General features: G+C 31.6%; 1 protein-coding gene across 1 annotated transcript; it reads left to right on the top strand.

The window, feature by feature from the left end:
- Window positions 1–8,851: 8,851 nt before the first annotated feature.
- Window positions 8,852–14,172, top strand: LOC110782075 (phosphatidylinositol/phosphatidylcholine transfer protein SFH2). The gene is made up of 11 exons (XM_021986148.2): window positions 8,852–9,214; window positions 9,338–9,366; window positions 10,225–10,308; window positions 10,417–10,470; window positions 10,918–10,995; window positions 11,110–11,163; window positions 11,628–11,687; window positions 11,781–11,876; window positions 12,714–12,815; window positions 12,888–12,968; window positions 13,521–14,172. The coding sequence occupies exons 1-11, from the start codon at window positions 9,160–9,162 to the stop codon at window positions 13,854–13,856; spliced, it is 1,029 nt and encodes a 342-aa protein (XP_021841840.1). The 5' UTR covers window positions 8,852–9,159; the 3' UTR covers window positions 13,857–14,172.
- Window positions 14,173–16,722: the final 2,550 nt, after the last annotated feature.

Raw genomic sequence — 16,722 nt, 5'->3', positions numbered from 1 at the left:
TGATAATATATTGACTTTGTTCTATTCGACGTATTTTATCTGAACGAATATTATCAAAACTTATCTGGAAAAAAAAACCCGACTTTATCTAAAGTAAACTTATTTTTAGGTGAAATGTCTAAAAAAACTTGTTTTACTTGAACTTATCTGAACTTATCTAATCTTAATTATATAAACTCATATGAACTTGTTTGATCTTATCTGAACTTATTTTGACTGGAATAAGTCAAAAGTCGAATAGATTGAAACTTGATTGAGGTTACACCGTCGTTGCCCATTGGTTTAATAGTTAATACAAACTCGATCTGATCTACTTTAAAATTCTCAATTAACATGTATGCGTTTTGATGACTTAATATACCAAGGGATGACAATAGATCAAATTCGGGTGAACCTTCATCTACATCCGTCCGTCTTTCAATCCACTTCACACATGTCCACTCGTCAATCACCCACATGCATCCATCCGCCATCCGCTTAATTCTTAAACCGGAGGCTTTCCATAACGGGGGTAGTTGAAAAAAGAAATTAGGAGTTCGTGATAGATGTTCGCTTAAACATGAGGCTTTCTATAACAAGGAAAAGACTAAAAGAATACATACTACTTTGAATTATTTGAGCATCTTTTTTGGGAGGAAGGATGGATGACGTAGACTAGGCTTCTTGACAATTGGCATTATGTAGCTTTGAACATGGTCCATAATTAATTAAAGTAATTAAATTAGAGGGACAACAAGATGGCTAAGTAGGCTTAGGCCTTTAAATTGTCTCCTCTCTTTGCCTAACTAATTCAAAGTGTTATGCTTAATTTAAGGTAATATTATGCATACTTGTTAGGTTAAAATGAGGTATCTTTTTGTTTGATTATTAGTTTTGTCACGTTTATTGAAAACCAATTAGCATGTAATTAAGAAATAATGTCAAATTTTTATCACTTGTAGGTAACATGTCATTTGTTGTATGCCTTGTACTCCCTTGTAGTGTTGTAGAGGTTTCAATCCATACAAGTCATTTTTGGTGTATTGTTGTATACTACGATTGATATTGCATTCCATGTGATCAAACTACAATTCAAAAATATTCATCTTCTGACATGAAGGAGACTTTTGTGTATGCTCGTGTACTTTTTCGTTAATTTTTGTTTTAAGATTTTACTTTTATCGTATATATACATTTGCAATATGTGATAATCAATTACTCCGGGACAAATATTATAATCGTGGCTATGAATATGAATATGAAACCGATGGAGTAATTAACAAGAAGTTTACTCAATATGCTACGTACCCAAATCCAACTACATGTTTACAAATTATAACCATGTGTTATACATTACATTTGTTCTCCTGAGTTCTACTCACTTAATTTATATTTGTATACTCTTTTTTTTTTTGGTATTTTAGTTCTACTCACTTTTACTTTATTCTATTAATGATTACTTTATTTTCACCTTGTGGTGCCTTGGGACCTCGGCTCATTATATTAACAAATCCTCTAAAACCCCACATCATATATACTTGCTTCACTTCTCCTAAAATCAAACGTACCCCACATGAGTGATCCATTTTTTAAACTTTCATAGGTTTTATGTCGCTACAGTTTTAAGTAGAACTCAGAAAAACGCGAAGAATATTAATTATGTAAGGTACGTACTAATATCGCGTTGTCGCTTATTCTATTGTTTTGTAAAGTGGGTTTATCCTCCCTTATTCCGATCCCTCACCCCCATCCCATCAAAAAAGAAAACAAAGAAAAGTATAGGTCCTATAAATATTGGCCGTTGCTTAAATAAAGAGGTAGTTTAATTAAGAGGATGTGAATATTCTTAAATTCGTAACAATTATAATGTCAACCAAAAGACGTAAAATAAGATGGGGCATCGCATATGTACCCTAACCCATTAAGGCATTAACGGACAACATTAGTGTATGTCATGCAATGTCACTCATATATAATTAAGCATAGAGTTCGTTATTTATTCTCTTCTTATCACAATCATTTATCCTAAACTACTCTTAATTGCGTTAACTAATCAAAGTGGTTCTTCTTGTTTAAACAAAATTAGATACCAATTGCTTTGATTAGTGTGTTAAATTAGAAAAAGGAAGATTAGATACAGATCACTTCGTCAATGGTGCTTGATTAAGTTGATTTTAAATTCATATGATAGTGATGACCTTGTACGCGGAAGTATGGTTTTAATTATGAAAAGAGGTGATGAGCTTGACATGATGATTTCTAGACAAATTACTTTGAGTGTTAAATTAGAAGAAGAAAAAAAGGAAGATTAGATACAGAAGTATGATTTTAAATTCATATTATAGTGGTGAGTTTGTAAGCGAAAGTATGATTTTACGGAAAGAGGTAATGAGCTAGACATGATTAGACCTGGTTATTGGACAGGGTAATCCAATGGATATTGGGTTAGGGTCAAGTTAATAGGGCTTTTATTGGGCAGGGCTCTTATTGGACAGGACCTTTATTGGACAGGGTCATTATAGGGTCAAACTTATACTACAATTATTTTGAAAATTAAAATAGTAATGATACAAAAATTACGTGTATAGCTTCGTATTTACTTGTACTTGCACATGGCTCTTTTGTTTTTCATTTTTCATTGCTCGTTTATTGACCCGCCCACTAATGACCCGCTATTGACCCGCGACCCGCTTTTGACCCGCCCATTATCGACCCGCTAAAAATGACCCTTTCAATACCCGACCCTCTTTTGACCCGCACCGATCTTGACCCGCCCCGCCCGATAACCAGGTCTAGACATGATGATTTCTCGACAAATAACTTTGAGTGTTAAATTAGAAAAAAAAAAAAAGGAAGATTAGATACGGATCACTTCGTCAATGGTGCTTCATTAAGATGACTTTAAATTCATATGATAGTGGTGTGAGTTTGTAGGCGGAAGTATGATTTTACGAGAAGATCGACGCAAAAGGTGATGAACTAGATATAAGGACTTCTGAATTTCATTTTAAATTTTTAATACTGTTTATGCAAGAAATTCTAAAGTAATAAATTATGTTACCTTGCTACCATAAAATTTGGTTTGAAACATGCAACTTTGTTTTTGATACTTTGTTGGAATATATAGATAGAATTTGACCATGTCATATTGATAACTTTATGACTCAAAAATCAAAATAGCTAACACATCACACATGTGTGCTAAAATATAGAGAGTAAAACTTAGTGGTGGTCTCATAACTTTCACTTGATGTGTACCTTTGTTGTATCCTCGTCTAGCTCCAATGAAAACAACTTTTAAAAGTTACAATCCTATTACTAAAATAGATCGAAAAAAACAAAACATAAAGATAATTATAAAATGAAATTAATCGAAAAATAAGAAGTCCTTTGAAAAACGGAAGAATTATATATATACTAGTATTAGATATTTCTACTCTTTGTTATTACTTTTGTAAAAAAAACATGACCTACAAAAAAATGTTTAAACATACATATATGTAAATACTATGTAATTGTCTGTTTTATTTGTAAAGGATGGCGCACTTCTTTTAGAAGAAATAATAATAGTGACATAACTACCCTATTTAGAATTAAGTTGTAACGAACACATTTTATCAACGATTTGTATTAGTTGACTTATCTCACACGAAGTTGATGCACTTGTGTTCAATCTCTAAGCTAGTACGGAGTATTATGCAAGAATAATTATGCTATAATTTTTTAAAGTTGAAATAATCTTCATTATAATCAAAGACTTGAATTGGTTGATTGAAAAGGAGGTTAAAGGTAGGTTAAAGATAGAGTTCTTGTACCAAACTTGTGCATGTCCATGTGCACTGTTTGCATGTTTGAATTTGCTACCAACTTTAAATTAAAGCCCTTTAAAACTTTGCCAAAAAATTCCATGATTTGTACAACCTATTAAAGCTACAATTCTTTTTTCTCATATTTTGGGACCCCTCTATATATATGTTGGATTTATGAATGTCCTTAAAAAAAAATCAAAGTATTATCATCTTCTTTTTGTTCCTATGTTTCCCTTCTTTCATAAATGTTCATTAATTAAATTAAAAACGGAGTTCTTTAATCATAGGGAGGAGAGAATGTACACCTCTATACTTTAATTACGGAAAATGATAAATCCAAGGAATAATTCACTTCTTCCAAGGAAATCATCTTTGAAAAAATATGGATTTCCTTGGAAGAAGTAAAAATTTCCTTGGATTTATCACTTCCCTTTAATTACATGACCCTCAATATGACCATATAAAGAATAATGACATGTTACTCTTGCAATTAGAACAAATTTTGGAGGTCGAGTTGTTGCAAAACACTAGAAGTCTATAACCCCCTTCCCAATCTCCAACTTATAAAAAATCAAATTGTTATTATCGGCCGAGAAATTTCAGTTCTAATCAACAAAAATGACTTTTGAATTGTAAAACGCAGTTTATAACATCAATTTTGGGAATTAATCTTGAGAAAATGGAGAGGATTGAGTCCTTAGTATTGTACCGTAATGGTGGTTAAAAAAAAAAATCACTTATTTTCACTTATTTCAGGTCTATTAAGATAAGATAAGATAAAATAAAATAAGGGCCGATAAGATAAGATAAGTTCAGGTTCAATAAGATAAAATAAGATAAGTTCAGGGTCAATAAGATAAGATAAAATAAGATAAAGTTAAATATTACACAAGGTAATAATATAAGTTTCAATAAGATAAGATAAGATAAGGGTCAATAAATTCAGATAAGATAATGATCAATAAGATAAGATAAAATAAGATAAGTTCATGGCCAATAAGATAAGATAAGATAAGTGAAATTCAGGTGAAAAGAACACTACCTAATTCACTGAAAGTCAAACAGGTCATCTTGATTAAAGAAAAAGGTGAAAACAATTTTTGTTAGGATTTGTTTGTATTGAATTTGAGAAAATATGTGACCCTTGTTAATGTGGTAAGAAAAAATGTATTAAAATAATTAAACGGCTTTTTTCCAACATAGAAATAAAATAAAAGGACAACTAATTAGGATTACAAAAACCAATTGTATATTGGTTCAATGGTGATTGGAGCTGAACTTAGTAGGGAGGACCGCGTGTTCGATTTCCCCACAATAACAATTGGGAGGGGACTGGAACATATCCACTTAGTACTCGCTTCGAATCCGATTTATTCGATTTAGCCCTAAGGGTGAACCATGTGGTAACACTAAAAAAAAAATTAGGATTGAAAAGAGTAAAAATCAATTTCAGACGTTGACATGTGATCTAAGACTCTGTTTTATTCGACTTATTTTGACTTATTTTAGATAAAATTAGTCCAGTTAAGTTCACATAATAAATGTTCAATAAAAATAATTTTTTTCACGTATTTTCACATACAAATAAATTTATATTAGATAAAATAAATTCAGATAAATGAGCCCAAATAAAATTCAGATAAATGAGTACCTTATCCGAACGGGGATAGGTAGACAAGTCACATTACTACGTCTCAAAAAGAGAAGAAAAACATTGTGGGTTAGTAAAGAAATTATGGTTAATTTTATTAATTAGATTAGCAGTAGTATGGTCAAAAACAGACATTATTAATTAGATTAGCAATAGTTATGGTCAAAAACAGACAAACTAAAGAATAGAACTCCTTACCACAGTGAATAACTACGGTGTACCTTGATGGTAAATAAGACTGCTAAAAAGGGAAGGAAAATAATTTCATTGCTTCGTGCTCCGTATTTTTCAACACTTATTTATTCAGATTCTTTGTTAAGACCGTATAAAACTTACTACATCCGTTTCAAAAAGATTTTTACTATTTGTACGGACTCCAGTGTAATGTTTAACCGTTAATATATCTAAATCTATACGACAAAAAATTATAAAAATTTGATATTTATAAAATATATTTTGAAACGAATCTAACAAGATATCTCATGATAATTTTTATAGATATAATAGTGAGAATTTATGGTCAAAGTTTTGATTATTAGATACAATTTCAAAGCGTAAAGAACTTAATAAAACGGAGGTAGTATTAAACTTAGATTTAGGCGAGGCATAAGTCTGTCAACGAAATTCAAGTGTTAAGACTTGCGGCTAATCATACTCTAAGTACATTCGATAAAATTTGCATGTGCATAATTGAAAGTTCATAGGAATTACTACTTCTTCTGGATGAAATATTTCCAAAGCAATGAAAACAAGCTATGATCATTGCTAAGCTAAAATGTAAATTAACCACAACTAATTCTCCACAAACCTTACAACAACATTCAAAAGGTGAATTTTACGAGATCAGTTAGTTATCATAATTCGATTACAACATCATTCTATCGATTAACTTCGGCTCAATTACGTGCACTATTTCTAAGGTTCTGTTATGTACTTCTGTTCGACTTTTGACTTATTTAAGATAAAATAAGTTCAGATAAGCTTAGATAAGTTCATATAAGTTTTTATGTTCAGAAAAAATAAGTCTTTCAGACATTTTCACACATAAATAAATGTAACAAAATAAGTTTTTTTTTCGATAAAATAAGTTAAGATAAGTTCATATAATATAGATTCAGTTAAAATAAGCATAATAGAACGGAGCTTAAATATTGATGATAACGCAGTTATCCTATATAATATAAGATAGATGTCTATATGAATTAGGGAACCTACAAACCATATTCCCTGATTTATATAGACTTCTATCTTATATCATATAGGATAACTACGTTATCCTCAATACCAAACCATATTCTCTATGAGACTGACCTTACTTAGCTTACTTGCTCTATTGTACTTGGGTATAAGTTCAAGCTAGATAATTACACTATTACTGCATTGGTTACGTTCAACGGCAATCTAATATATGAAAATTATTAAGTGCACCTGGTTGCACCGTACACCCAAAAATAATTTTATGTCCATTAGTAGCTTTTATCATATTTTCTCCTCGCATGTAAATGGAGAATATAAGAGAGTGCACGGTACACCCGCATGCAATTTAAATGTACTAATTTACCTGATGTACTTGTAACTTGTCCAATTTTGTTCACGCACGTATGCACTAAGAACACTGCAAGAATTTGTATCTTTAACGAAAACCTGATTAGGACGGGTCAAAAATTCCGTCGCAAAAGACTTTTGCGACGGAGCTAACAACCAAACAAAGACGGGAATAACCGTCACAAATTTCTTTTGGGTTAACGACGGAATTTTCTATTAACGACGGACCCCTTTTATGACGGGTTTGCGACAATATATTCCATCGTTAATCAACAATTATTGGCCTTTCGCGACGGGATTTCTCATCATTAATAGTACAATTTCTTGTAGTGGAGGTTTTTCACATTTAGAAAGTGAATAAAATAAAAGTTGAAGCTTTGTCTTTATTCTTCAAGTGGCCGGTTAAGCTTACAAGCATTAATTGATATTCAAACATCTTAGATTATGATTTGTGAATGATCAATGATAGTTTGAGATTCTTCCCTCAAAAAATCGACAGTTTGAGATTCAATTTTCAAAGCTCACGAGTAATTTCTGTGGCCATTAACTATCAATGCGTTTTACATTGAGACTTGAATAAAATAATAATGACCTAATCTTTATTCCAACTACTATAAAATTATTTATTCTAACAAACGTGATTTTAAAAAAAAAAACCTCAACTAACTTAGTGTTAGGATCCATTTAAATAAGTATTAAATACACATAATTAACATATTTTTTACTTGGTATTAAATTTATTAATATATATAACGAATCAATTACGGCATATGACGATCAAGTAGGTCTTTTATTCGACAAGATCAAGTATTTTTTGTCAAATCAACTTACATTTTACCTTCACCGACTCTACTTTTTGTTAATTAATGCTTTATTTAAAGAATAAGAATTAAGAACTTATCCCCATCAAAATAAAAATTAAAAATTAAGAAGTTATCACTTTATCAAATCGTCTGCTACAAAAATTTGCATGTACATTATCGTTTAGGAAGATATTAAAGGTGATGGATATCCCCAAATAGTAAAAACTTATTGTAATAGTAGAAAATATTTTGTATAGGTCCTACCATAAAATACTATGTAAGTATTTTAGCGAAAAATATGATCAAATATTTTGGTCAAACTAGTTACAAAGTGTCACTTTACCTTCACCAATTCGAGTTTCACAAGTTCTTATTTAAATGTGGTGTACAATAAATATTGTACATCACATTAAAAGTTATGAAAAAATGTTTAAAAGTTAATCTGGATAATGTAAAAGTTATCTATTTTTTGGTGATAATTTTTCCGCTTTATTAAAAGTTATCCTTTAAAATCACTAAGAATGTAATCCTTTAAAATGTTTGTCCATAAAAAAACAATAATATAAAAGTTAATTAAAATATGTTAAAATTAACCAAAAACTAGATCAAAGTTATCCTGATGTGCAATAATTTATTGTACGCGTAGTAAATGCAAGAGTTTTTGTTTCACTAGTATAAGATACGGAGTACTCTGTATAACAAATAAGAACTTATGAGACCGCCTTCTATACTAGACAATATTATTTAGGAAGATAATAAAAGGCAAAGGATATTTCCAAATTTGTCAAAATTTATTGCTATAATAGAAAAGATTTCATATAGGTCCTACAATACTTATTATGAGGTAATAATCTTTATTTATTATTGTTTCTTAATTTTTACTTTTTTTGTGAGGGATAATCTTTATTATTTTATTTAAAAGAAATATTTGGTTTTTCCTATAGCATGACACTTGCTCTCACAAAGTCACAAAAAGTAATACAGTATTTAATTAAAATAATAATGGAATTTTAATGGTGAAAAATTCTTGTGAATACTCAAAACAGTATTTAATAGAGACCGCTGTGATTTCACTCTTTCATCATCATCATAAAAGGCGTGGAGCAAATTCCAGATTGTTGAGGGGTCAGTCTGTCAGGTTTCAAACTTATTACTCCGTAATTTATAGTTCCATCTTTTGGAAAATTCCTGACTTTCTTACCCAATTTCTCTTCCACTCCTTTGAATTTTCTTCAACAATTTTTTAAAGGGTTGCTAAATTAAAGATCTATAAATATATCTTTAGAAAACCCACCTCGGATTTTGAGTTTGGTGGGTTTTCTTACTTACAATTTGTGCTCCATAGTTTGATAAAAATTGTCCCGGATTCGAAATGGGTATTGCCAATGACGATGCTATCAAACAATTTGAGATTTTGATGGAAGGAGGTTAGTACACTTCAATTTCAAAAAATGGGGATTTTTTTTGTTTTCTGCAGTTAAGTTTAAAAAGTTCTGATCTTTGATCTAATACACCGCATGATTTCTTCAAATGTGGTTTCTTTGTTGCAGTTGATGAATCACTGAAGAACACTTTTCAGGTTAGTTAACCTGTTTCTACTATGTTCTGAGATTTTACTTAATTTTTTTGGGGGGGGGGTTAAAGTTAATCTGATCTGATTTTCATTATAGTTAAACTTGATGGGTTAGTGATTTGGTTTTAATCTTATCCGATTCTATGATTTAATGCTATTTTGATTGTTTGTCTGAATTAGTATGATTCAATTCGGTCAACAAGTAACCGAATTTGACTGATTCTTATGTTTACAATTGATGATTTAGTGCTATAGTAGATATATGACTATATGAGAAGCGAATTTTAGTAACGATCTTGTCGTTTTAATTGGATTATGCTGGAACACCGACACTGCGAAATGGTAGTTTGCTCTTGAATCTTTGATCTGGTAAACTATTGTGGTTATGTGGGTGATTAAAGAATCATATATGGCCATTTCTCCATATCACTAGATCCGCTTGTGGGGCCATCTTTTTTCTGATTTCAATGGAAGTTACTGCCACCTAGTTTCTGCATTATCATGGTAGTTAGCCGGAAAGTTGCAACTTTGGCGCTTATTTTGTCACTGTTTATGGATCTTGTGATGATTTTCTCTCATTTACTGCTGATTTTCGACCATCCGTGGCCTGATAATGTTGAATTAACTGAATTATGATGCTTTTTTCAACTTTTTATTTGTTATCACATGCATTTAGCATGAGTTAATGTCCTGGATAATCAACTTTGTTTAGCAGTCATAGTTCTAGTCTTGCCAGGTTTCTTAGCAATGTTTATCTATTTTCTTCTTCGATTGTGTGAAGAGTGGTAGTGATTAATTCTTTGAGAACTTTAGACTAGATTTTCTTATTCATTAACGGCCCTGTCTTTCTGTGTTGGATTTCAGAATATGCATCAGGGATACCCTACTGAAACATATGTTCGGTTTCTCAGAGCTAGAGATTGGAATGTCGAGAAGGCACACAAAATGGTAATTGATTTTCTACTGATTTTAGATGAAATTCTGCAAGAACACAATCTTTATTTCTTTGAACTGCATTAAATTGAATTTGTATTTGACATCACTGAATTTATGCAGTTGGTGGACAGCTTAAATTGGAGGGTGCAAAATGAGATCGATAATATATTAACCGTAAGTTCTAGTAATGATCTTTGATTTGGCTACAATCCATGAGACATGTCAATATGTCATGCAAATCACGGGTCTTGATGTATATCACCAATCTTTTCATGCATGAATTGATAGAATTTACTTGCGATCAACCGGCAAAAAGTAGAATGGGCAGTGGAAGAGTCCATTAGAAATATAAAATCTCTTCTTCTTCTTCCTGTTCAAGCATCACCATGCTTTCATCATCCTTGTTCATGGTTGCTCAAGCCTGATTGTGTACTTTGTCTGTTCAATGTCTCATTCACCATTTTAACGTGTGTAAAACTAAGATGAATACATATACATCGAGGCCTAAATAAAATGTCTATTTGCTTTCTAGGAAGTTTCATGTTGTCTTTAGGTGGATTTTGCATGGAGAAGCCTAGATTAATGATCTAACATTCTAATCCGGTGCTTTCATTTGCCCAGAAACCTATTGTTCCTGCTGAGCTATACCGAAAAGTGCGCGACTCTCAGCTTGTAGGACTTTCGGGTTACTCAAAAGAGGTAAAACCACCTTTCATTTATCCGTGGTTGCATTTGGCATTGCTCTGATCCTTGAAATAGTACTCCAATTTTTTGTGTGACTGATAATAGTTTGGTTTTTTCTGTGTTAAACAGGGTTTGCCTGTCGTTGCCATTGGCGTGGGACATAGCTCGTATGACAAAGCATCCGTAAGTTAATTTCTCTTTGGCCTTTTTACATTTGGAAAGTGTAATGAGTGCAAATCAGGATCGAGTTTCGTATATTTGTATCGTTTATGTTGACATTTTCATTAGATTAATCTAAGTAAATGGATGATTGATGCTTCATGATTTGGGACTTTGGCTATTGCATCGTTAGCTCTCTGTTTGTTGCCCTGGCTAGTCATTTAGAAATTTGTACTGAGATCAAGATGTCCCATGGCCAGTTGCCTTCTCTGTAACTAACTAGATTGTCCTAAGTTCATCAATGATCGATACTATGGTTAGGTCTTCCACTTTTGTGGATGTTGCTTGGTGTGATTGGGAAAAAACTAATCTGTTTAACCCATCAAAATGGGTTTACTGTTAGTGTGGATCATTACTCTATATACTATGTTGCTCTTAGATTATAAATACTGCAATTGTTACTTATATCATCACATGTCTTCCTGCAGGTCAACTACTATGTGCAGTCGCATATACAAATGAATGAATACAGAGACCGTGTTGTAATGGTGAGTTTGATGCTAAATACAGTCTTGTAGTGTTGTAGAGTTTGCACATGTTTTTCCGTGACTTAACAGATTTGTTTAATTTGTGTTGTGCAGCCACTGGCATCGCAGAGGTATGAACGACCGATAAGTACCTGTATCAAGGTACTTGATATGACCGGCTTAAAAATATCGGCCCTTAATCAAATAAAGGTACCGTTTCTAAACTTTACTGGTTGGTTCTCTGTTCATTCTGTTCTTTTTACCTTTGGTTCCTTTGAGTTATGTAGAGTAGTGGAAAAGAGTGAGATGACCGGAGCTGGGGCATCATATATTTTCCAAACATTCCAGCATATGTTGCCTTTTACAATGATCTAGTTTGTGGAAAATCATTTTTTTCTGCATTAAGAATCTAAGATCCACTGATGTTTTCATTAACCTCCTACTTTTTTTTAGTGTATATTAGCTTTTGGCTTCTGTCAAAAAAACAAAAGAACTTTTGTCTGGAATTAGAACCAAAGTTGACTACTGTTGGACTTTTACTCTGATAGTAAGTTTCAGTGTGAATGAAATATCAATTGTTCTTCTTCCACTTGATTGATTCACTTTGATATGATATACAGCTCTGCATATTTGGTGTCAGAAATAAGACTAGACCTCATTCTCTGAGTGGGGGATGAATCTTGTGATTTCAACAGCTCCCAAATCCCAATACCTTTACCTAGTGTTATCCCCATACTTGGGAACAATTACATAGATTCTTTGCCACTAAACAACAACGGGAATATTTCAATATTACCTTGGAATCTGATTTTTCAATACAAAGAATTATACCCTTGATTCTCCCACACCTGCTCTTTTCCTGTTTCATTTCTTCTTTTCCTTTATATCCCGCCCTCTTTCTTCAAATCGATGTCGGATGGTCCTCTTATCTTTCACCCGTCACTTCGTTGTTCTGTTCTTTGTGCAAATTATGGAACTGGTTTATTTCACTGTAAATTAGACAGCCATCAGTCACTGATACAACTTATTGCTACTATTAATTTGCAGCTCTTGACTGTCATAACTACTATTGATGACTTGAACTATCCAGAGAAGACAGATACCTATTTCATCGTTAATGCACCATACATATTCTCAGCATGTTGGAAGGTTTGCCTATTATCTTATTCTTTCCACGAGTAAATTCTGTCAAAGGTGCCGTCTCTAATGGCATGTTGACAGGTTGTCAGGCCTCTTTTGCAAGAGAGAACTCGGAAGAAAATTCAGGTTCTTCAAGGATGTGGAAAAGATGAATTATTGAAGGTAATTTTTTTACATGACTATGGTGATATTGTTTCGTAGACCAAGTAACAATTAGGCCCGTTCACTTTCGTTTTTTGTTTCCAGTTTTTTGTTTTTTTACAAAACTAAAATCCAAAATATGAAAACCACAAAGGAGTTTCCAGTTTTTTGTTGCCTGTTTTCAAAATCAACATGATTACTATAAATATGCTTATTTTTTAGTTCATCATTTGTCAAAAGCATAACTTAGTAAAAAAAAACAAAAAACTGGAACTGACCGTGGTACCGACCGAACCCTTAGTTCATGTTTTCAATTTTTGTTCTTCAAAATTCTAGCTTTTGTAAGATTGGTGACACTCTCTAGCTTTACTGACCCACTCGCATCCTAAAAGACTGCAATGTGTTACTCGTATTTGGTACGTTTACATGTTACTACAAACTACATTTTCAAGTTCTAATAAGTTGCAATAAGTTCCTCTTGTTCTTTCGGCTTCTTTTCCATCCACCACTGTTGTCTAAACACACCGTTGATGCCCTAACTAACTATTTTACGAAAATGCAACTTGGTTTCAGATAATGGATTACGCATCTCTCCCACATTTTTGCAAGAGAGAAGGATCGGGGTCTTCTCGACATTCTAGAAACAATGGAATGAGTGATAATTGTTTCTCCTTCGATCATCCTTTCCATCAAGAACTATATAACTTTGTAAGGGAGCAAGCTGCTCCTAGACCACCCTTGAAACAAGGGTCCTTCCATGTGGCGTTCCCCGAGCCCGACGCGGACGACGCCAAAATTGCTAAAACTATAGAAACCGAATTTCATCGGTTGGAAGATCAGAAGGATAAGAATGGGCTCGTAAGATCACTCTCGAAACAAATAAGTGATCTTGACATCAAAATCAACTAATAAAACCATTGAGCAATGCAATGGTTTTTTAACCCTTTTGTCCACAATCACCAATTGAAGAACATACCCTTTCATCTTCGATTATGTATTATCACCATCACCGATGCCTCGGATTACCTTGATGCAGGCATGTCGGAAGTGGTCGCCACCTTAACGGATGTTGTATCTCTACTTATATATGTTAGGTAGCAGGACTGAAAGTCTGAAACAAAGAGCAGGTCATATTCATAATATATCTTGTATAATTTCTTTTAGCCAACCTGATAAATGATTATGTATGTTCCTTTCTGAGTATCTATCAACGTAAATTCAGGTAGCCTGTTCTTCTTCGCTAAATTACTACGTATATTTGATGTAACTCCAAGTTTAGACAGGAAGTTCATTTTGCAAATTTGTATTGATGTACAAAGTTTGTCATCTGTTCTGAAACTGCAAGCTTATTTAATTAAGTTGATCAGCAGTTGAAGAAAAGCTTTAATAACACCTATAATCGTTACAAAAAAAAGCAGCTATTTATGGACATAGAAACAGGTTTTCAGCCATGAATAAAAATGGAACCAGTAACCATTGCAGCAATTACAGGAGGTTTGATTGCACAATTAGGTTTTCTTTCCTTCAGAGTCCGGCCTGTTTTCAACTGTGTTCGGCGTCTTGTTGAGTGTATGAGGCGCCTGCCTCGGCGACAAGCAGGCGAAAGAATCCAAAGCATGGAAGAGTACGGTTGTTAAACGTTTCCTTGATTCTTTTTTTCAGCCATGAATAAAGATGTGCAACAACCATGGCCCGTTAGAATCGCGATTCAAATCGTAGAATCTTACAATTCTACGATTCTACGATTTAAATATGTTCTTACGATTCGAATTAAGATTCTACGTTTTTTTACATAACTGGCGAAAACTTGGTAAATTTAAATCATGTTGAAAAAGTTATTAAGTTTTTCACCTATAATATAAGCAATTTTAATGAAATTTGAGAATAAAATATTGATTATATTTATTTGTTACACTCTTACTATTCAACTTTACGATTCGATTCTAAAAGTTTCTTCCAATTCAAAGTAGAATTCCGATTAATCATTACTTACTCACTTTAGAGTTAAGAGGTCTACATCTTTAGTTTGGACCACATGAGTGATCATTCCAATTCTTAATGCTTGTTTGGTCAAGAAATTAAAGCAACCATTTTGGTATCCTAGCCGAAATAGGCAAACAACATATATAAACACAATGCAACTTAATTCGTCGTTCCTTTCTTTCATTTTTTTTCCCAATATTATTTTGAAATTAGATTTTAGCCCGTGCCATGCTAACTGCTAAATTGTTAAGTTAAAATAAAACTCGTATATACACCAACTGCTATAATTTACATATTACATTATATTTTTTTTGATTGAATTTCATTTTAGATTTTTTTTAATTATTAGAGTGTTTTATTTTGGATGGAATTTTATAATCGTAATATTAATAATTAATTAATAAAAATATCTACGTGACACCTAACTATTTATCTACGCGGCCCTCGACTTTTTTAATTCAAAAATAATTTCGAAATCTTATTTTTCATTAGCCGAAACCATTAGATTTCCTACGTGGAGATTTAATATTGGATTAGTGTTTGATTTTGGATTTGAATTTTATTTGAGAATATTGTTTGATTTTGGATTAAATTTTATTTTAGATTTATTTTTTAATCATTAGAGTGTTTGATTTTGGATGGAGTTGTATATATTAGTAATTAATTAAAATATATATGCGACACCTATTTAATTATCTTTGTGGCACTCAATTTTTTTAATTCAAAAATAAATTAGAACTCTTATTATTCATTGGCCGAAACCATTAGATTTCCTACGTAGCGCTCTAATAATTCAGCAAATATATATATTATAGTTTTAAAGTCGTGTGTTGCACAAATCTAATATATATATAAAGGAGGCATATTTGCTGAAATATTAGAGCGCCATCTAGGATTACTAATAGTTTCGGCCAATGAAAAATAAGATTTCTAATTTATTTTTGAATTAAAAAAATCGGATGCCACGTAAATAATTACTATTGATTTCGGCCAATGAAATATAAAATTTCTAATTTATTTTTGAATTAAAAAAATCGGGTTCCACGTAAATAATTAACAAATTTAAACAAATTTAAATCACGTTTACAAATTTCACGTTTAAAGATTTGAGCTAACAAATTTTATATATTTACGATGCATTGTACAGATCACTCCATATAGATTATAAAGTAGAGATGATTATAAAAACGATAAGGATAGACATTTGTTGAACGAAATTGCTACCAAGAGTTCATATAAGTTTATGTTACTTTTGAAACAAATTCACCACATGAAGATTTTAGGAAAGATGCTGATAGAATTAACCAAAAATAAATCTCGCGAGATCATATTTTATTTTGATGGAAAAATATCTCATAAAGGACAATAAAAAAGAAGATTTCTAATTTATTTTTAAAATTAAAAAATCGAGTGACATGTAGATAATTTATTAAGTGTCACATAAATATATGAATTAATTAATTAATTACTAATATATACAATTCCAACCAAAATCAAACACTCTAATAATTAGAAAATAAAAATCTAAAATAAAATTCATCCAAAATCAAACACTAATCTAAGAAAATTCAATCCAAAATCAAACACTAATCCAATAATCGAGTGTCATGTAGATAAATAATTAGGTGTCATGTATAATTTTTATTAATTAATTATTATATTACGCATATACAATTTTATCCAAAATCAAACACTCTAATAATTAAAAAATAAATCTAAATTGAAATTCAATCCAAAATCCAAAACTAATCTAATCTAATATAATATATAAAATATAGTAGTTAGTATATAG

This window comes from Spinacia oleracea, chromosome 2 (genome assembly GCF_020520425.1).
Source record: "Spinacia oleracea cultivar Varoflay chromosome 2, BTI_SOV_V1, whole genome shotgun sequence".
Classification (NCBI taxonomy): domain Eukaryota; kingdom Viridiplantae; phylum Streptophyta; class Magnoliopsida; order Caryophyllales; family Amaranthaceae; genus Spinacia; species Spinacia oleracea.
Note: the sequence above shows the minus strand (reverse complement) of the source record. Positions and strands in the feature narration are given on the sequence as shown.

Bases quoted from the DNA above. Each gene is read 5' to 3' on its own strand.
- LOC110782075 (XM_021986148.2), top strand. From the start codon at position 9,160: ATGGGTATTGCCAATGACGATGCTATCAAACAATTTGAGATTTTGATG. The intron at 10,471-10,917 runs GTAAGTTCTAGT...TCATTTGCCCAG, and splicing joins AGATCGATAATATATTAACC to AAACCTATTGTTCCTGCTGA. The intron at 12,816-12,887 runs GTTTGCCTATTA...GCATGTTGACAG, and splicing joins TATTCTCAGCATGTTGGAAG to GTTGTCAGGCCTCTTTTGCA.